The sequence below is a fragment of the Schistocerca gregaria genome, chromosome 5, assembly GCF_023897955.1.
Source record: "Schistocerca gregaria isolate iqSchGreg1 chromosome 5, iqSchGreg1.2, whole genome shotgun sequence".
Lineage (NCBI taxonomy): Eukaryota > Metazoa > Arthropoda > Insecta > Orthoptera > Acrididae > Schistocerca > Schistocerca gregaria.
Window position 1 is genome coordinate 477355877 of NC_064924.1, and position 22430 is coordinate 477378306.

Below are 22430 nucleotides of genomic sequence, written 5' to 3' on the forward strand. Positions count from 1 at the left end.
TAAGTGATATTCCACATAACATTAGTAAATTGCAGTACTGTTACATAGTGTGTGGGTTGTGAATATTTTGTGTTAAAATAATTTTTATAACTAAACAAACTAAACAAAATATGCTTTCATAATTCAAACAAATGTAGTAAATAATTACAACTTATATGTAATTTAATTATACTAAGAAACCATGCAGTTGTAATATTGACATCGTGCTTATGTTTCTCAATAAATGATAATTATTGTGGTAGACATATTTCAAATTTTATTACCATGAAGTTGCTTGAATCACTCGGGGGTCAAAAAAGACCCCAGGCATACAGTATGTTTTTCCACAGCTGGTACCATGTTAGGGTTAAGCCCATATATTCCTGTCTGGATGAGTGAAGTCCTCTTGTAATAAACCATCCCTATCTGCTTGGAAAAGATTTGTGATCTCTCAGTTTCCATGGCTATATATTTGTGATTATTTATGTATATAACATTGCTGTTGCATGTGATATTTTAAGGCTTTCTACCTTCCATTCTTTCCTTGGCAGCACAAATGTTGCATCTATGAGAATACTAGTTTGCCTCCTTCCCCACTACTGTATTCTCCAACAGTCTTTCAAAAATAAAAGGGGGGAAAGAAAACAATTGAAATTACAGAGGACTTTACTCTGTTCCTTTTCTAAATGAAATAGTTTACTAGAAGAACTGAAAACACAGCATTTGTAAAGCACATTATTCTAGCTTACAAGTACACATACTGCTCCACAAACATTAACCAATTCATTATATAAAGTTGGGAATGGGGATTGGACCCATAGCACACTGTTATCAGGCATATCAACTCCATAGGCAGTATCACTGAGATACAAGTATGTAATCAGCACTGTAGCACTGAAGATCAGTAACATGTAGGATATGATGCAACTGACAATACAGTTTTTACCAATCTGGAAAGCAGTGAATTTTTGTTTACCTTAAAAGATATCCATTATGAAATAAAATATTCACAGAAGTCAGTATCACTTCAGTGTCATTTGATGGTTGGAAATAAGGCAGAAGAGGTGCATGGATTCCATATTAGTAGGGCACATTACCTTTAGGTACACAGGTGGTGCAGCATTGAGATCTGAGGACGACATCTGTAGCTGAAGACCTGTCACACTTTCACTGAAACCCATAATTTTAAATATGCATGCTCTCAAATGGCAGATGATTTATTCCTTTACTTCTAGTGACAAAGGTCATGAAACTACTGATTTATGGCTCATTCTAGCAAGACAGTATATAAAAATTCCATGGTTCATTATAGTACTGTAAAATCAGCACCAACACTATCTTTGAAACAGAGTAAAACAGTGACATCCACACTACTGGTAACTGAAACTTTACCAACAAACATTATGCCCAGGGAAATGATTACACTAACACACAATTACAGCTGACAAATTAAATGCTTATAAGCTGAGATCTCTTAGTTTGCTGGGACACTACTGATTAATGGTCCTCATTAACCTGATCAACTGAGTTCTTGTTGCCAATTTTCTTCAGAATATATTGATGGCCAGCTTAGTCACAATCTCCAGATGCAGCTGACTGAGTTATGCTTAGTTGCTGACTGGTCTCCAGTCATTCAGATGTAGCTCCTCTGTCAAATAATTAGTTTGCTTTAGGTCATACTTTCATTTTATTAAATAAAGCTGTCCTCAACATGAAGGCTGAATTGAACACTGCAGTGTTCACTGATCATTATCCTATTGGAGGGGATATGTGTGTGCCTTCCCAATGCCTGCAAACTGAAATACCCCAACAGTTACAGGGAGTCTTACAGTTTAACATGGACAAATGATTCCTAGAGGTGGAAGAGTAGATAACTAACATCAAAAGTCATTGCTCTGACTGCATATTGGACCCTTGATCTTTGGGCTTGAAGTCTGGCACTTACTCTATTATTCACTTAACAGAGCTGCAGCATAGGAGCCCAGACCACAAAAAAATTAAATAAAAATGTCTGTGTCTTAATACTGCCATACAAGTTCTCTTACAATAATAATTCTGATTGGCAGCCAGTTGAACACCTTCAGTTTCAGTTGACAGAGTATGGGCAAGCCAATCAGCCAATAAGATTATTTGAAACTTTTAGTTGAAAGCAGATTGTTTGGGAGAGTTTGTACTTGAGCTAAAAGTAATTAAATTTTGCTCTGTCGTTATAGTCCTTTTATTAGTTGCCCGGTAAACACATTTGCTTTTAGTTACTAATGTTATTTTTAAAATTTAAACACTGATTTTTTTTTCATGGATTTGACTCTTCTTCTTCTTCTTCTTCTTCTTCTTCTTCTTCTTCTTCTTCTTCTTCTTCTTTTTTCATAGCTTTGTTAATAAATTGAGTTGAATGACTTATTGATGTCAGTTCTTTCCACTTTTTACATCTCATCAGTTCATTACACTATAAATTTTGTTGTACAATTTCATATATTTAACAAAAAACATAAATGCTATGGTATAGGTTTAAATTTGAAAGTTGCTGCAAAATGTTATTTTTGTGGGTTAATTATCACAAAATCTCCCCATAGGGCCCACACCACTGATTCATACTAGGCGTCTGTAGATCCTATTATTGTCCTGGCACACTATGTGTCTGTTATTATTTGAAAAAAAAAGAGATAATAATATGATTTTGTTCTTTATTGTTCATGAGTGTGTGCTGTAAAACTAAGACATGAGATATATTGTTAGAACATAGCTAATATCTAACCGCTGTGTTTGCATGTTGCAGGCTGGATGGCGAGGAGGTGCGGCTGATGCTGTGGGATACAGCAGGCCAGGAGGAGTTTGATGCCATCACCAAGGCCTACTACCGGGGTGCCCAGGCCTGTGTGCTTGCCTTCTCCACCACTGACCGTGACTCCTTCGAGGCTGCGCACTCCTGGAAGATGAAGGTATGTGACGGTAGAAGGAGTGCTTACTGTTCTGACTTCTCAACATTAGCCACAGCTATTAAAAAAAAAAAAAAAAGGAAGGAAGCTTGCAACTACCTCCATACAGAAAATGCTACAGGAAAATGTGGTTTTCTCACTGAGAATTTTAGACTCTGACAAGTGCTGTACACCAATGTTTCTCATTTAAATGCTGATGTGTTCTTGAGAACTGACATAGAGTATCTGAAAGCTCCATGACAGAACACCCCTGTTTCACTCTGACAGATCATTTGTGGCCACAGCACTCTAGAGCGGAATGAAAACAGATGTTGGTTATTTTTGTAAAACTCAATCTGTTTTGTTTGTTTCCATCTGCCTCCTAGTATGGCAATTTGGGCAGTGACTTTCATTTGTTACACAAATAAAAGAGTTGCAATAAAATATATATTTCAAAAATGATATCGCATCATTTCCCTTAACATAATCCCACAGACTGTTTCTGAGAATTTTCCCATAAACTGCCTATGGAAAAACAGAGAAGGATAAAATATTTTGAAGACAAGTTCTGATGTAAATGGTGAAATTGTTTATTTTTGAATTTAACACTGGAGTTCAGTTCTCAAAACTTATTTAACTTTCCACTGCAGAAAAAAAGGGTGCCTGTTTTCTCAGCAAATAAATATGAATAAAATTATAAATTTGAAATTAACACTGACTGTAAATGAACATTAATTAAATGGAGTCATCCATAAACTATGATGCAGTTTAATCAGATGGGGGCATTAATACCCCAAACTTAAAATAGTAATAGTTCTTAAGAAATGTAGGAAAAGATAAATTGCTACTTACCATAAAAAAGACACATAAAGTTGCAGATGTGCATGATTAAAAGACACCCACTTATACCATTCAGCTAGAGCCTGCCAACTCCAGCATCTTGGGCCGAAATACATCACATGGGATGCAAGCGGCAATCCGGAGGGTGTAGGGGACAGGAAGGGGAAGGGATAGTAGAGTACGAGTGGGGAGAGAGACAGACACTCTCTGGTGGAGTTTACAGTGAATAGACTGCTGACAAGTGCAGTTTCAGGAAGTTGTTGGATAGGGAGGTGGTGGTGGGGGGGGGGGGGGGGGGAAAGGAAGAAGCAAAAAAGGAGAGGAGTGAGGAAAGACAGCTGGATGTGTTGGCAGAGGGCTGCAGATAAACAGGGTGGGAGATGAGAATGGTGTGGAGATGATAGGACAGAAGTGATGGAAATTGTTGGGTCTAGGGTGTGGAGGCAGTATGTTACTGTAGGATCAGGCCGGGATAGTTATGGGAGCAGAGAATGTGTTGTAAGGAGAACTCCCATTCGCACAGTTCAGAAAAGCTGGTGGTGGAGAGAAGAATCCAGATGGCTTGGATAGTGAAGCAGCCATTGAAATCAAGTGTGTTGTGTTCAGCTGCATGTTGTGCCACAGGGTGGTCTACTTTGTTTTTGGCCACAGTTTGGCGGAGTCTGTTCATCCTGGCAGACAACTAGTTGGTAGTCATACCAATTTAAAAAGCTATGCAATGATTGCAGCAGAGCTGGTAAATGACATGGCTGCTTTCACAGGTGGCCCAGCCCCTGATGGGGTAGGATAAATCTATGACAGGACTCAAATAGGAAGTGTTGGGTGGGTGGATTGGACAGGTTTTGTACCTGGGTCTTTCCCAGGTATGTGATCCTTTGGTAAGGGGTTGGGATTGGGAGTGGCATAGTGATGGACTAGGATGCTGTGGAAGTAGGGTGGGTGGTGGAACACCACTTTAGGAGGAGTGGGAAGTGTCTTGGATAGGATGTCCCTCATTTGAGGGCACAATGGTAATCAAAGACGTGGTGAAGGATGTGGTTCAATTGTTCCAGTCTGGGTTGGTACTGGTTGATGAAGGGGACACTCCTTTGGGGCTAGTTTTTTTTTTTTGGTGGTGGGGGGGGGGGGGGGGTGGAAGAATTGGAGTTGTTAGGGGAAATGGCACGGAAGATCTGTTTGCGGACTAAGTCTGGAGGATAATACCTATTTGTGAAGGCATTTGGTGAGACGTCTCACTCCCCACACATACTCCACTATCCCTTCCCCACCACCTCCAGGTTGCTGCTTTTGTCTCACATGATGTTGCATTCCAGCACGAGATGCTGGAGTTGGTGGTTACTGATGGAGGTTGTAGCCAAAAGCTATAAGTGAGTGTCTTCTAATTGTGCCTGCCTGCAACTTGACGTATCCTCTTTATGGTAAGTACCAATCTATCTTTTCCTGGATTGTTGATATTTCCTGGAGTATCCATTCTTTGATAATTCTTCAAATTACTTGTGGTTTCTTAATATCAGAGCACCATCATAACTTGACCAGCAATAAAAAGATATGCCTTTCATATTAACTGTTAAATGCGAGATTGTGATAATCAAAATAATCACTTTTTTAAATGCTGAATAATTTCCATAAACTGCATGAGAAAGATGCCATAGTACAGAAAATACAGTAATCCAGAACCAGTTCTTTTTATTTTAACATGAAAGGTACAATGTTACCAATTACCTGACATCAGAAATGTAAGATTGGCTCATGCATATTAACTACTTGCTTTAGATGCTCAGCTGAAGATATGAAGTTGCGTGGTAAAAACCCAGGCACACCAAACACATATCCAAAAACAGAGAACTTCACGAGTAAAACAAACTGTGTGGCTGATGCATTCAGTGCCCTTAGCAGTTAATCTGTATTCATAAACGTTTTCAGTTTCTGGATGCGTATTCAATTCCTTTTGTGTATTCAATTCCTTTTGTGTATTCAATTTCTTTTGTGTATTCAGTTCCATTTGTGTATTCAATTCCTTTTGTGTATTCAATTCCTTTCCTTGTGAATTCAATTCCTCTTTGAAGTTCTCAGTTCCGTCCATCACTAGTGGATACTTTGGCTAATGAGTCATCCCAGATACCAGTTACATGCCATATTGTGTAGAATCTATTAGTTTGTCCACTTATGTTGCAGCCACCAAGTACTTCCTGTTCATTTTACTAATCCACTAACCATGATTGTGCCCTTTTCATTTTCTCTTTAATACTTCCACTTAACAAATCCATAATGCTATCATAGCTTACCAGTTTACTGCATGTTATTTCAATCAGCAAGCAATCAGTTGCCAACAAAAGTCAGTAAAGACTCACCCCACTGCAGTTACGCTACCTGTGCTACTGTTATGCTACTGATGTTCCACTGTAGTTTTCATTTCTAACATATCTGTTGTGTAGATCTTCATTTGGGAAATGGTCAATAGCTGTTCATTGGAAAAAAGTAGGCTCTTCTTATTTTGCATCACAAAGCATCTCTTGCAGTCAGCTATATTATATTGATACTTATTAAATGATTCAATCAAATAGAAGATTTAAAATTGTTAACAATTTCACACACAGCATTTATGCAGCACTGTTAACTTATAGGTGAAGCTCCAAATTCATTAAAAATCTTTGTTAGGATCTGTACATGTATTAGCTGTTCTTTGACAATAATAATGATCGTGAAGTTGCCAGAGAACAGTTTAGTTTTAGCAGATCTTGCAACAGAGCATTTCATGGTTCATTAACATTTATGCAACCAAAGAAGATACGGGTGGTGTCCTTTTCACCACATGCTCACAGTAGGGATGCAGTGCAGGTGTTTCTTGAAGGAGTTGTATCTAAATCCCAGGGGCATGACCTTGGTTCTGAAGCTCAGTGAACATTTGTGACTGTCATCTCAGCTACACACTGATAGCAAAGTATATATTTGTGCACAGGCATCTGCCCTACCACTCTAGAGCTCTCTCAGTTCTTTATTCCATACTTCCCTTCCTGAAACTGTAACTCTTTCTAGGACATGGATAGTGACAAATTTGTACTGGGTTGTGCAGGAGTGTTCCAGTAGTTTGAATGATTCTACACAAGCTTCCACCTTGTGTCACATAAAATACAAATGGTGATACGTAACGTGTAAATCTTCATATTGCAGCAATCCCATGTACTTGTAAATCTCTCTAGGCATCAGTTACAACAACAGTTAGGCTGACTGACAAAATAACAAATGTAATTTTTAGTGAACATTGCACAATCCAGTAACATCTGTTGTCCACAGCCTCTGCAGTACTGATTAAAAACCTTCTTTCCTGAAAGAAACCGAGATTTTCTTGTTTCACAGTGAATGCCTGCTGCACAACTGTTGAATCCTGTAAACTGTGTGAACATTGATAGCACAAGCTTGTATCAAATATTTCTGGTCTGTAGTCATTTTGTTCATAAGTTCCAATTGCACACGCATTTCTTTGTAGGCAGATGTAGGGATGAATAAGTTCCTCATCCTGGTAAAAAGTATCACAAGGAAGGAAGGAAGATTAATTAGTGTTCAACATTCCAGTGACATAGAGGTCATTACAAACTGAGCACATGCTCAGATTGTTTCAGGGATGGGGAACGAAATCTGCCATGCCCTTTCAAAGGAACCCTCCCAGCATTTTCCTGTAGCAACTGAGGGAAACCACAAAATCAGGAAATCAGGATTGTCGGACATGGATTTGAACCAACAGCCTCCTGAATGCAAGTCCAGTGTGCTAACCTGTGCACCACCTCCAGTAGGAAATAGCACAATGTCTCATCACTAAAGACAAGCGTGTAAACAGGATGTTAAGATCTTCTTCTATTTACATGGTTTTATAATGCTATCCTCCAAAAATTGCATGCCAGGCAGACCTGTAAATGTCTGCAGCAATGCTTCCAATCTCCACAAAGCTGCAGTGTCTTCTCCAGAGTATACATCTTGTGCTAGTATGTTTGTAGCTCATATTATGCTTTCAGTTATTATTTTAGTGGGAAACTAAAGCTAGACATCCATTAGATGTAGATATCAGATGACGACTACTTACTAACCAAAAATAGTCAATGAGAAAGCATTGTGCAACTTGAGCTGCTGTTTAATTACTGTAGTGTAGAGTGCTCACACAATTTTACCATCTAATTTTCAACATTTGCTTATTAGATTTGTAGCAGAATATTTTCATAAAGGCCATAAGAACCACAGGGTGCGTAAAAACATTTGCCAGACACTTGATACCAGAACATTATAAAAAGTGTGGTGTGATATCAGAACATTATAAAAAGTTCGTATGAACAAGATTCCAAAAATTCCTGCCTCATCATACTTCATGAGGGTTTTCAAATGCCCAGACACAACTGTTATGGTGACTGTGAGATCTCATTACATGATAAGCCAATCATATAAGTGAATAAGACACATGTTAAGAATTGCAGAAATGCAGCACAGTGCTCTAACACACATTAACAAAGTTATTCTTGGCTGAAAGGCTGCCTCATTTAATCCTTGAACCTATTGAAGGTGATAATGATAGACATGATTTTCATGCAGAATGTTCCAGATCATCATGTGATCAACAGCTTCCCTTTCAACAGTTCTCCTTAATGGAAAATGAATAACCTGTTTTTCCTGCTTGGGTGTTCATACATTATATTGTCTCCCACCCTCTGCAACACCCTTCTAAAATTAGCATGTCTTTATAAACATTGTTGGAGTCATAAAACATTGGAAATTTGATGTAAGATGGGACCAAACTGCTGAGGTCATCAGTCTGTAAGCTTACCCACTACTTAATCTAACTTAAACTAACTTACGCTAAGTACAACACACACACCCCTGCCTGAGGGAGGACTCAAACTTCCGCTGCGCACACCATGACAAGACCCTTTAGACTGTGCAACTACCCTGTGCAGCCATACAAACATTCTTGCTGCACAATTTAACTGTCTCCCATTGTAACATTTAGCATAAAGTTGATGTGCTGCATCTGCGTTCCCACCTGCTAGAGTGTACTAGTAGTGCATATCTGTCATTTCAGATACTGAATACATCATTGTCACGGAGGTTACTCTAAAACAGAACAGATAACAACAACAACAACAACAACAACAACAAATCTTGATTAACTGTAAAGAAATGAGTTAAAATCCATGTTTAGGGTAAATCACAAGGCCAAGAGTCACTACAGGGAATTCCTTTCATATCTCCCTAACGAATGAATTTTGGACTCGTGTTCATATCAACTTTCTGTGATGTTTTAATGTCAAGAATAAATCTGTAAAGTTTCCAACACCTTGTATACCAGGCAAGTCACTTTAGCTATTAATCAGAAATACTACCAAAATAGTTCAAAACACTGAAAAAATGTTTTTGCCTAGTGATAATAAAGAAAACACAGAGGATCTTATTATTTGATGAATTACAGTAATAACTTTTGTGCAAGGAGATATCAAAGCAAGTGTTGTTACGAATAACTTCTGCTGCTTGGGGCCCACAATGAAAATGATGTTATTGAAGGTCATAATCTTTCTGCCATTGACTGTAATGTTTTATTTTTTCAATACGTGATTGCAATTACGGCACCTATAATACTGTCAAGTTCTTAAAACAATGTCTTATCATAAGTCAAAAGTATGTGGCTATTATCGAGATTTTTGACACTGTTGTCAAGAAAGCCTGAGTGTCATAATAATTTGACCTTTAAAAATTCTATCAGACAGGTGCTTTTATGTGTCATCACAACCATGTCAGACTGTGAAATACATTATTTGGCAGGAACAGTTGTCAATTATCATTCTTTCTAAGACACTGTTTTAAACACTTGATGATGGCCTAAGTGCCAAAATTGTAATCATGTACTGAAAAATAAAACATTAAGATGGCAGCTCTCCTTTTCTAAATGGAACTTTTTTTCCATTTAACAGGAGCTAAGACTGCTCAACAAGAGCAGTGTTGTTGTAAGATGTCTATTCTACTTCACAATAATTTTTGCAGAAATAGGAGGGGGAGGGAGAGAACCTGATACATATAAAGGTTCAGATTACCACCACAGTACTGTTTACTACTTATATAAGTTAATATAAAAAAAGAATATGTTGGCAGCATCATTTTCACATTTAGTACTGTCTTGCTGCTTTCCACCAAAAGTTACACTGCCAAAAATAACAAGCATCATAGTGTATCATTGTACTTTTATTTTCAGGAATTCTTGAATGCCATCAAACAAATACAGTACTGAGTGCTGTTTAACAAATGCATTGTCCAACCAAAACTTTTTTCAGAGTCTCTGCAGATAAGGTTATGACCATTGGCTATAACTGTAAACTCTTACTGTGAAAAACCTTATAAAACCTTATAAATATAGCTTCTACAATGCTGATAATATTACCAAGAAAGTTGCCTTGGAGGTAAGACAGTGGATTCGCATTAGAATGGACAGCAAATAATATCACAGCCCAGCTATCCAGACTTAGGTTTTCTCTAGGTTCCATACATTGCTTAAGACAAATGCTGAGATGGTACCTTTAAAAATTCCACCCCTGATTTCATTCTCGATCATTTCCAATCTGAGCTTGTGATCTATCTCCAATGATCTGTACACTGACAGACCATTAAACCCTAATCTTGCTTTTGCTCTCTGTACTTCTTCTAGTGATATTCATTATTGCCAGCTTGGGCTAAACTCAGTAAAATCTTAAGCGAATAGTGATACATGTTACTCATAGGACCAAGAGCAGAAGAAAAGCCCATATATAAATTAGAGCTAAGATGCTTCTATCAATATCTAAGGACCTTTGATACACACAGGGTTTGGGACAAAAATGTGGAAACTCCATGAGAAATGGGTGCTTGAACATAAATGCAGATGTTAGCCATGCCTTCAGATTGCACCATTGTATTTGGCCACAAAAGGCACTTACACATTGTCCTCAAGCATTACAAGTGTGAGCGATGCTCAGAACAGTGGTCTTTGTAATTGTGAGTGCATTATATCAGAGCTAAGTGAATTTCAGTATGACTAAATTGTTGTTACTGATATGGTGGTACTTCTATAACCAAGGTAACCGAAGTGTTTGGTGTTTTAAGAGGCAATGTATCAAAAATTTGTGCCACATGCAAGGAATGAGAAAAACATCATCTACTATGTCACAACACAGGCATAAATGTGTGTCTAATGATAATGACAAATGGTTGTGACTGGAATACTCTCTTTCGAATTCTGAAGGTGGCAGGGGTAAAATACAGGGAGCGAAAGGCTATTTACAATTTGTACAGAAACCAGAGAGCAGTTATAAGAGTTGAGGGACATGAAAGGGAAGCAGTGGTTGGGAAGGGAGTAAGACAGGGTTGTAGTCTCTCCCCGATGTTATTCAATCTGTATATTGAGCAAGCAGCAAAGGAAACAAAATAAACATTCGGAGTAGGTATTAAAATCCATGGAGAAGAATTAAAAACTTTGAGGTTCGCCAATGACATTGTAATTCTGTCAGAGACAGCAAAGGACTTGGAAGAGCAGTTGAATGGAATGGATAGGGTCTTGAAAGGAGAATATAAGATGAACATCAACAAAAACAAAATGAGGATAATGGAATGTAGTCGAATTAAGTCGGGTGATGCTGAGGGAATTAGAGTAGGAAATGAGACACTTAAAGTAGTAAAGGAGTTTTGCTATTTGGGGAGCAAAATAACTGATGATGGTCAAAGTAGAGAGGATATAAAATGTAGACTGGCAATAGCAAGGAAAGCATTTATGAAGAAGAGAAATTTGTTAACATCGAGTATAGATTTAAGTGTCAGGAAGTCATTTCTGAAAGTATTAGTATGGAGTGTAGCCATGTATGGAAGTGAAACATGGACAATAAATAGTTTGGACAAGAAGAGAATAGAAGCTTTTGTAATGTGGTGCTTCAGAAGAATGCTGAAGATTAGATGGGTAGATCACATAACTAATGAGGAAGTATTGAATAGGACTGGGGAGAAGATTAGTTTGTGGCACAACTTGACCAGAAGAAGGGATAGGTTGGTAGGACATGTTCTGAGGCATCAAGGGATCACCAATTTAGTATTGGAGGGCAGCGTGGAGGGTAAAAATCGTAGAGGGAGACCAATAGAGGAATACACTAAGCAGATTCAGAAGGATGTAGGCTGCAGTAGGTACTGGGAGATGAAGAAGCTTGCACAGGATAGAGTAGCATGGAGAGCTGCATCAAACCAGTCTCAGGGCTGAAGACCACAACAACTACCATGATATTTCATGGGCCTAATGGTTACTCTGTAAGGTCACATTCCTGCCAGGGATTATGTGACCATTTTGGCTGATGAGATCCATCCCATGGTACAATGTTTGTTCCCCAGTGGTGAGCTGTGTTCCAAGACAATAGGGCCCCTGTTAACACAGATTTCATCATCCAGGGCTGGCTTTGTGAGCATGAGGTTCTACATCCACATTCATACTCCACAAGCCACCCAACGGTGTGTGGCGGAGGGCACTTTACGTGCCATTGTCATTACCTCCCTTTTCTGTTCCAGTTGTGTATGGTTCGCAGGAAGAACGACTGTCTGAAAGCCTCCTTGCGCACTCGAATCTCTCTAATTTTACATTTGTGATGTCCACGGGAGGTATAAGTAGGGGGAAGCAGTATTTTCGATACCTCATCCAGAAACGCACCCTCTCGAAACCTGGCGAGCAAGCTATACCGCGATGCAGAGCGCCTCTCTTGCAGAGTCTGCCACTTGAGTTTGCTAAACATCTCTGTAACGCTATCACGGTTACCAAATAACCCTGTGACGAAACGCGCCCCTCTTCTTTGGATCTTCTCTATCTCCTCCGTCAACCCGATCTGGTATGGATACCACACTGATGAGCAATACTCAAGTATAGGTCGAACGAGTGTTTTGTAAGCCACCTCCTTTGTTGATGGACTACATTTTCTAAGGACTCTCCCCAGGAATCTCAACCTGGTACCCGCCTTACCAACAATTAATTTTATATGATCATTCCATTTCAAATCGTTCTGCACGCATACTCCCAGATATTTAACAGAAGTAACTGCTACCAGTGTTTGTTCCGCTATCATATAATCATACAATAAAGGATCCTTGAAGTGTGGCATATCCCCTGGTCACCACAGTCACTATATCTCAACATTATGGAGCCCTTGTGTCATGCTTTGGAGAGAAAAGTGCATGATTGCTATATATCTCCATTATTGTTACCTGAGATTGCCACTGTTTTGGTTTGCCTGAAAACCATACATGACCTGGAAGCTGTTTTGAATGCCAGCAATTTTCCTACATCGTGTTAGGCATGGTAATGTGATTTTGGTGTTTCGATATTTTTGTCTATCCCTGTATTTGAAACTTACTGTTTTCATCTCTCTTTCACACTCAGTAAGTTACAAATATACACCTTCACCACCACATTTGAAGCCAGGCAACACAAATAAGATCATTAGGTTGCCTTATTTTGCCACCAATGCTGTGTACTTGCTGATTCTTTCTGCACCATACTGGCACAAGGCAATTGCACAACTGCCCACGTTGACATAAGGAACACTCCCCCCCCCCCCCCCCCCCTAAAAAAAAGAAAACCCCTGCTTGCTTTTTGGCGTGGCATTTAAGAATGCAGTGCTTGAAAAGATACACATCACCCCTCTCTGCAAATTATTTCACTTGTATAAAGAGTTATCATCTCAGAACTTTTGATCACACATTTATGTAGGCTTCTCAGCTGTTCTTAGGTCCAGGAAAGCTTTCTAGTAATTTTTTAAATGAGTTACACTCCAGGTGTCCACTAATGCATATTTTCTTTGCATTTTGCAGGTGGAAGATGAATGTGGAGAAATTCCGACAGTGCTTGTACAAAATAAAATCGACCTCCTCGATCAGAGCGTTGTTGATCCGTAAGTACTGACAGTGTTGTATGGTATTTAAATTTCTCATAGTCATAATACATATTTCAGTAAGAGATAGTAGATAAAAATATATGTTTTCTGGATTTGAACATTTTATGTAATACAGCTAAACCACTTATTATTTGTCAGGGAGGAAGCAGAACTCCTTGCGAGAGCCCTGGGCTGCCGGCTCTTGCGGACCTCAGTGAAGGAAGACGTGAATGTGGCGGCTGTCTTCCGGCATCTGGCAGCAGCCTGCCTGGCAGAGATGCAGCGGCAGGATGACATGGACTACTGCCCTGTTGGAGGGCCGCTGCCTCCACTCACCATCAGTCAGTCTCCCATCTTGTCCTCTTTAGCAAAGATATTCTGTCACATAATCTCACTACTGCATTTAAACAGTTGACTTCAGATTAAAAACAGCCGTCATCATTCACTAGCGGGCTCCTCAATGTTTTTACTGAAATTGTCGTGATTACAAAATTAGTAAAAATACCAACCAGTTTCAGCTGCTAAGCAATCATCATTAGAACTGTTCAAGTTGTCATAATAATGGCCACATGATTGTTATTCCCCCCCCCCCCCCCCCTCTCTCTGCCTGAATGGCTGTCTTTTTCCCTATTTATAGATTTTCTTTTTATTTATTTCACTTGCTGGTCTGCAGTATCATTCCAAGTATTTAACTTTGGTATTATTCTGACAGAGGTCTGTTATTTAGTTCAGGCTTTGAACTAATTAAGCTAACCAAACTAAAAAAAAAAAAAACTGCAGTACAGATGAATTTGTAACATCTGCTCTCACATCAGAAAGACTGCAATTATCAGCCTATCATTATCATTATATGAATTTTTTTCACCAATGGCAGGAAGAATACTTTCGATTAACATCCCCTTGACAATTAGGATGTCGAGGATAGAGCTTACCTTTGGACTGGATATGGAAATCAGTGCACCCTTATCAAATTAACTATCCCAGTATTTGCCTTTACCCATTTAGAGGAAATGGAAAACTTAAATTTGGTTGTCTGGATGGGGAATGTCAGTCCAGTGTCTTACCATTGTGGTTGCCAGTGGCCTCAACATCAGTGTTTGTGAAACCAAAGTACAAGAACAACATGAACCAGAGACAATACTCTCAAATTACAACATCTTCTATACAGCATTGGATAAGATAAACTACTTTATGTACCTTGTAAAGATATAGTATACCTGTAATCCACAAACCACTGTGAACAACATGACAGAGGGCACACCTCATTGTAGTAGTTATTAGGGTATTTTCCCACTCAATTCACGTAAAGTACAGGAAGAAATAACTGTTTAAATGCTACAGTGCATGCTGTGATTAATGTGGTCTTGTCTTAATTATCCATATTGGAGTAATATGTGAAGGTTGTAGAATATTTTTAGTGTCATCATTCAAAATTGGTTCCTGAAACTTCATTAGAAGGCTTTCTCGGGATAGTTTCTGTCTGTCTGTTAGAGTTTGCCAGTTCATTTCTTTCAACACCTCTGTGACACTCTCCTTCAGGTAAACAAATCTGTGACCATTCATGGTGCTCTTCTCTGTGTATGTTCAACAACCCCTGTTAGTCCTATCTGGTAAAAGTCCCAAACACTTGAGTAGTATTCTAGAATGGGTTACGTGACTGATTCTTAAGCAATCTCCTTTGTAGACCAATTGCACTTACCTAGTATTCTACCAGTAAACTGAAGTCTGCTACCTGCTTTCCTCACATCTAAGCCAATGTGATTGTTCAATTTCATTTCATGTCATGTCATGTCAACGTCAATGTCATGTTCAATTTCATGTCCCCAGAGGTATTTGTATGAGTTTACAGATTCCAGTTGTGACTCACTGGTATTACAGTCACAGCCCACTACATTTTTTAATTTTGTAAAGTGCACAGCTTTACGTTTCTGAACATCTAAAGAAAGTTGCCAATCTTTGCACCACTTAAAAATCTTATCAAGATCTGACTGAATATTTGTGCAACTTCTTATTGGCCATACTTCATTATAGATAATTGTTAATAAGAATACAGTATAAAAATTTCAGAAATATGCCCATCAGTGGTTCTGAAGTTGCCATTACAGTAACTTCCTCAATGACGTGAAGCACATTTGGCCTTTAGTCTCTCCCACAGGTGTAATTTTCAAATCACCAGTTAATTCAAACTTCTGAATTATGTCCATCAACTTTGGTGCAGAAAGAAGACCTCTCCATATTCTTTTAATGCATCAGTACCCACTAAGATCAGCAGCTTTAAGAATAAAGACCTACTCACTTTGTCCAGATGTGTGTTGACATACTGCAACTGTAGCACACACTGATGCGTGTGTTTCAGCCTTTGTCACTGAACCAGTACGGACATCTAATGCAAGTTACAAATTGTTGAAGCAATAACTATTGCCATGGCTGAAAATGGTGGAAGCAGTTTGCGACCTTCAAGCACCCTGCACGAACTGTGTCATGACAGTTGAACATTCTATGGTCCACCATTGTTTCAGGCAGTAGTAGAGCAATCTCTAGCATTGTTCCAAACTGTCCTGGATGCAAAGCAGCTTCTTTAACCTGAAATATAAATGTGGTGCATAATAACAAATGGTACAATCTCATGTGGGAATTATAATGTGTTTCTTTCAATGGTGTACTCATTATGTCTCTTTCACATGTTCTTACAAATTTTTTCACGGAGTTCCCCTGTCCTACAGTCAGTTTTTTGTCATTTGGTCCCTCTCATGGAGTGAGAGTTTAATTATAACCATCCTGTATACAATTTTAAACAAAAACTGTATACACAACTATTTGCTATTTTGTTTTCTTCCTCACAGTTTGTTTTCACAGAAAAATGAAAGTTGTATTTATGGCTGATTGGCTTATGATTAGAGTACTATTACTGAATCTAAATCATCAAAAAATTTGCAATTTTATCCATTTGCAGATTAAAACTATGCCAAAAACTGTCATTGGAGCTGCTATCCTTAAAGATCCAGCAGCAGGAGAGGTTTCTCACACCTCATATACCAGTGATTCCTCCTGATTTACCCCTTCATTTTAAGTGACTTCAATCCCCAATCAAGGAGAGGGAGGAGAAAGGGGGAGGGGAGGAAATAGATGTAGAGGGGCAGGAGGGGGGGATATGGGAGATGGATAGACAGAGAGGTGCAGGAGGATGACATGTGTAGAGACGGGGAAGGAGGAGATGTAAAGAGAGAGGGGGCAGGAGTTGACAGACAGAGAGAGGACGAGCAAGAAGAGATGAGAAAGAGGAGGCGGGTGGAAGGGGGAAGCAGATAGTCAAAGAGAAGGGGTGAGAAAGAGATTAAGATGTATATCGAATTCCCACACATATTTAGCAATTGTGAAGCATTGTTATGTTCACTAGTAATATATTGGTACATGTAGAAAAGTATTTGATAGATGACAGATTTACTTCAGATTTTCACAGGATACTCTAATAAACATCCATATGGACAAAGGCTATATATTTTTTTCAAACAGCAAAGTACAGGTTTTCTGTTAAAACTGTTTGTGAGAAAGGAAGTGCTGTGTTTTGCTCTGCTGTGAATAAAGTGCAGTTTTGCTGCTTTCTCACAATCAGTTTTAACAATGATAGTAGAGCATTTAAACTATTAGAAAAAATATTCTCCCGTACATATACTATACACAACAAAGTGCTGTTTTTTTTTTCTTCCTCGCCATCTGTTTGCAGAGAACTCAGAAAAGTTTTATTTTATGGCTTATCAGCTTATGATTAGAATACTACTACGAAATTATATTTTGCAATACCAATATACAAGTCCGAAGGTCAGAGAGAGGAGAAGATGAACAGAGAAGGATGGTGGTGGGGGGAGGGGCGAGGAGGAAATGGACACAGAGAGTGGGAAGAAGGATATGGAGAGAATGAGAGTGATAGAGGGAAGGGGGTGGGGGGGGGGGGGGACTGAGAGAGTGAGTAGGAGGAGGAGATGGACATAGGGAAGAGCAAGATGAGATTATTACATACATCCATTTACCATACACATTTAGCAATTGCAAAGTACTGCTGAGCTCCCAAGTAAACTGGTATTTATGAAAAATATTACCACAGAGTGTTATCAAAAGTCCAAGCAAAAATGCGTTGCCTGCCACAAGTTCATCTATTGTTTGTATTCTGAATGTTTAGTAGTCACACATACATTTCTTTAAAGTTTCTCATAGACTGTAGTTACTGTTCCATGGCCGTATAACTTTACATTGCACAATATTTGCTGTTAAAAGGTTTTAAATATTTATATTACCTTTATTAAACCAAAAAACAGCAATCATGTCAGGCTACTTCCATTGTCTTTGTGTCTTGTAGTATATATTAAAGCAACAGAAAAATTTGAACAGCATCAGTCTCTGATCTCCTAGTTTTCTTTCATTTTACCTGTTATAAATTGCACTTTTGTTCATAATTACTCCCCTTTCCCACTTTTACACCCTTCCCACCTCAAAATATAGCATGAGCTCTTTTCCATCCCCTAAGATGAAAATGAGCTCTACACTTCTGCCTGGTCAAATACAAACCTTGTTTGATTATGTGAATCAAGAATAATTAAGATTAACTATAGCACTTCATGGAAGTACATTCATGTATTTATTAATTCATATTTTGAAAAGTTTTCTGTTTCAGATACTTTTTAACTACCTTTGCATGTATCTGAGATTAACTGTAGTGCCCGCTTTAAACAGACATGTGAATTGCCTCAAACTGAATTCTCACAGTTCATAAGCAACATTTCTTGCAATACTGGCCAATTTCAACCTTACAGGCCATTTTCAAATGCAATCTGCATATAAAGAGATCAACAAGACAACACATTGATCTGTCTCTCTGTAGACTGCACTTTAAAGTGGCCTGTAAGACTAAAATGGTCTAATCATGCAAGATACAATAAATTGAATGTTTTTGTAAAGCAGCTGAGGTGGAAAACTTCAAAACGCCCTTTAACAAATATATGAATGTTGTGCTCCACATGTAGAAAATGATCTCATGTTTCAGTTAATTTGATCTAATAAATCTGCTAAACTTTTCTGTAGTGTCTCCTGTTTCCTTACTGACAACATGTATAGACAATTTGTGCTCCAATTTCTTGACTATCATTATAGAAAAGCTTATTGTTTTAATTGCTTGTCCAAGATACTGGGAAAATTCTCATACAGCACAAGTTAATATTTTGATTGGCATTGATAAAAGACTGTTACAGAACACTTTGACAACAAAGCATCATTTCCACACACATGGGATTCTTAAGCTCCTCCAATAGATACCCGATCTATACATACATGATTCTTGGAGTACTCTGATCTAGTCATCTTTCAATCATTTTTCTCATATAACACTTCTCTTTTTTGTACAGTAGGCAGCAGTTCAGAGTTTCTGTTCTAGTAACTTCATTTCAGAACAATGAAACAACAACATATGCTACCTCTCCTAGGAATGGAGATGTAATTGGTGTGATGTCTGGCTAATTATTTTAAATGTTGTCACAAGTTATTGCAAAAGTACTACAAGAGAAAGAATTGACATAACTGAACATCAACAAAATAATGCATCAGGAACTCTATTTTTAATCAATTTCATAACTTGCTTTAATTCTATCCACATCTAACAACAAAAAGTTACTTTTACTACGAGTTATTACCTTGTTAGCAACCTGTGGCAGTTACTTGATTTGCATTAATACCTCTGATTTATTCCAGGTGCCTTCAGTCCAAATTCTCAAAATGGGAAGTCCAGTCACAGTAATGGGACCATTGTTCTTCGGCCAGGAAAACAGAAGAATCATAAAAAGAAGAATGTACTGAGAAATGCATGCAGGATACTGTGATAATTGAATACATTTCAGGAACCTCACAATAATTTTAGCTGGTTTAACCAAAACACAGAATGATAAACTTTCAGTGACGTTACAATTCTTCACTGGAACATTACCAGAAGCCTGTTGATAACAGTTTCAGATATGTAAATAATTAGTCAGTCATAATGTGCAATATACCCAAACTCATAAGAGTTTCACATTGTAATTTTTGATATAATTTTATACAAAACAATAGGCAAATGTTTTACTTTTTATAAATTACTGCACTGTAGGTTTCAGATAGTGCCTGTTTCTGGGGAGATATAAATAAATTTATATATATAGTAATCAATTTGGCATCTGGCCACCCAGCTCTCAGGAGAAATAATACAACAAGTTTTTCATGTGGTCTTATCCTTCCAATGCTCTGTAACATTGTGCCTTACACACTGTAGAATATTTTATAATCACAAATGTGGGAACAAATGGTCACCCCTTATCTTGTGAAATAGTAGCCTAAAGTCAGAAAAATTATTATTTTAAAAATATTAGAAATTACAATTGTTCTATGCAGCCACATTGATGCTCAAGACCTCATCAACATGATTAGGGGTGTCCTGTTCCTTAGAGGACTGTAATTATTCCATCCAGGTTTTCCACTGTAATGTTTTATAATCCTTAATTTCTTTTTTATAGTGTCCATGAGAGAAATGTGTAACATGTTTACTGGTGTGTAAATAAATATTTATAATATTAATATAACCCTTTGTTTTACATGTTATGAAGTGCACAAAGAGATAAACCACATTTAGAAGTAATCTGCGCCCAATTAATAAAATTTTTCATTGTGGGCCTGTGGTTTTAGCCCTTATTGACCTTGTTGTGCAATTAAAATGGGATTACATGAAATATTTACAACATATTATAACAGGGGCCATATACAAATGTTCATAGAAACATATCATTACCAGATTTTTTTCCTTAAAATAAGTACAAAACCAAATACCTAAATTGTACTCATATGGGGAAAGGAGCCACTAGCAGTACTGTACAAGTCTCAAGTAATACTTCAGTGACTCAACATAGGAAATATTTTTCTATGCATTTTCAGCTTTTCGCAATGTAATGAACACTGCATTAAATTTGAGGCATGCAGCCTCACACACAGCTGATAGACACATGTCCGAAATATTGCTGAAAGAGATGGAATTCACACAGCTGCATGTCTGGAACTGAATGGATTAAGCATCACTTCCAGTCAAAAATGTTGTTTTATGAGATGATTCTCCTCATACATCACATGAAATCTTTACAGGAGAAACCCTCCTTGATAATGAAAAAGATGCTGCAATTAGCTTGACTGTTTCAGTTGTTTGACTGGTTCATTGACACACATTATGTTCAATAATTAACATGAATGAGGACTTTCAGGAATAAGTAACAGGCAATAGCAGCTATTGCCAGCAGCTTCACTGATGTACACCAACAACAAAATCGGGTAAGTGCTTCGACGAAGGGGGCAATAGTTTTGCCGTCAACAGTGGGTTTCTGTCCCTAATGTGTCACAACATTGTTTAATTACTGTTTCCTCAAACAGCACAAATGCATTAATGGTGTGCCTGGAGGTGGTCCAAGTTGCTGATTCTATTACATACACAATATGTTGATGACCGACCCAGTCATCTTAAATGTATTCTTTTAAAAATAATAATGTGAAAAACTTGAATTATCATATTCTTTGATTTTGCTGATGCCTTTTGTCTATTTATAACTGCTTGTGTCCAATATAATGTTATATAATCATGTACCATTTGGCGTGCTATTGGGGACAAGGAATACTATAAATATTATGTTAATGCTTTAATCCTCGGTGGCTATAGTTCTGGGAACATTTAAGAAATGTCCTCATTAGTAACATACAGAAGACACAAAACTGATGTTTAAGCTGCCTTTGGCATATTTTTGTCCTTTAAGCATAGTAATGTTTAGAGTATGCACTCTATTACAGTTCTTTAGACACCTTATTAATAAATAAAGCAAATTACATTTAAATTAGCTACGATACATATAATGGCAGATATCAGATATTGATGGAGTAGGTTACAAAAGGCATCTTGCTGCCCTCAGTGATGAACTAGAAGTAACTTCTCTAGCATAGTCTCCATCTTCAAAAAGAGGGAGGCAAAAGAATGTATAGAAAATATTCCAAACATTTGCCCTGGTTTATCATATGTGCTAAAATCTATTTCATATTTATATGTATATCAGTAAGACTTTTGTGACATTGGAGGCAGAAGACAAAAACAGACATCCTATAGTCTTCTTCAGATGTTATGAGCTGTGTTGTTATGTGTACTTTCTGCCAGGACTCCAACCAGAGAAGAACATAAGTTGCACCACCTGATGATGCTGACTGAAATATTGTACACTAAATGAAAACAACTACTCAGACAACCTAAAGCACATCATTAATCAATCACACTAAGAAAACTTATAAGTATAGCTTAAACACAGATAGTCCATTGTAAAATTGTGTGATAGCATACTGTTGGCCTGGGAATGATGTCTGCTGGTCAAATTTTGAGTTCCTATGAATTCCAGTGCCTGACTCTGTTTCACAGATGCTCAGTGTTGGTGCCAGAATCGCAATATTATAATGAACCCTGGAATTCTGATATGCAATCTTGCTTGCATCAATAGTTTCATAGCAGTCTTGCTCTCATGAAGTAAGGAATAAATCGTTTGCCATTTGAGATTGTTTATATTGACAATTACATGTCTCTGTGAAAGTGTGACAAGTCTTCAGCTGCAGATGTCATCTTCAGATTTCAGGTAACTTCATCTGTGATTCCTAAATGTAATCTAACCTATCAATATGGAATTAATGCAACTTGTGGTGACAGGCACTCATGAGGCTGCCATTGCGTGATCAGCTGATCAACAATGAC

The 22430-nt window shown here is 37.9% G+C and overlaps 1 protein-coding gene across 1 annotated transcript in view; it reads left to right on the forward strand.

Moving 5' to 3' along the window:
* Window positions 1-20236, forward strand: part of LOC126271871 (ras-related protein Rab-23) — a 442999-nt gene extending 422763 nt beyond the window's left edge. The window contains exons 4-7 of the mRNA XM_049974217.1: window positions 2756-2918; window positions 13584-13663; window positions 13805-13986; window positions 19385-20236. Coding sequence (XP_049830174.1) covers window positions 2756-2918; window positions 13584-13663; window positions 13805-13986; window positions 19385-19512 — 553 coding nt within the window. The 3' untranslated portion in view covers window positions 19513-20236. The remainder of the gene's footprint in view (window positions 1-2755; window positions 2919-13583; window positions 13664-13804; window positions 13987-19384) is intronic.
* The last annotated feature ends 2194 nt before the right edge of the window (window positions 20237-22430 follow it).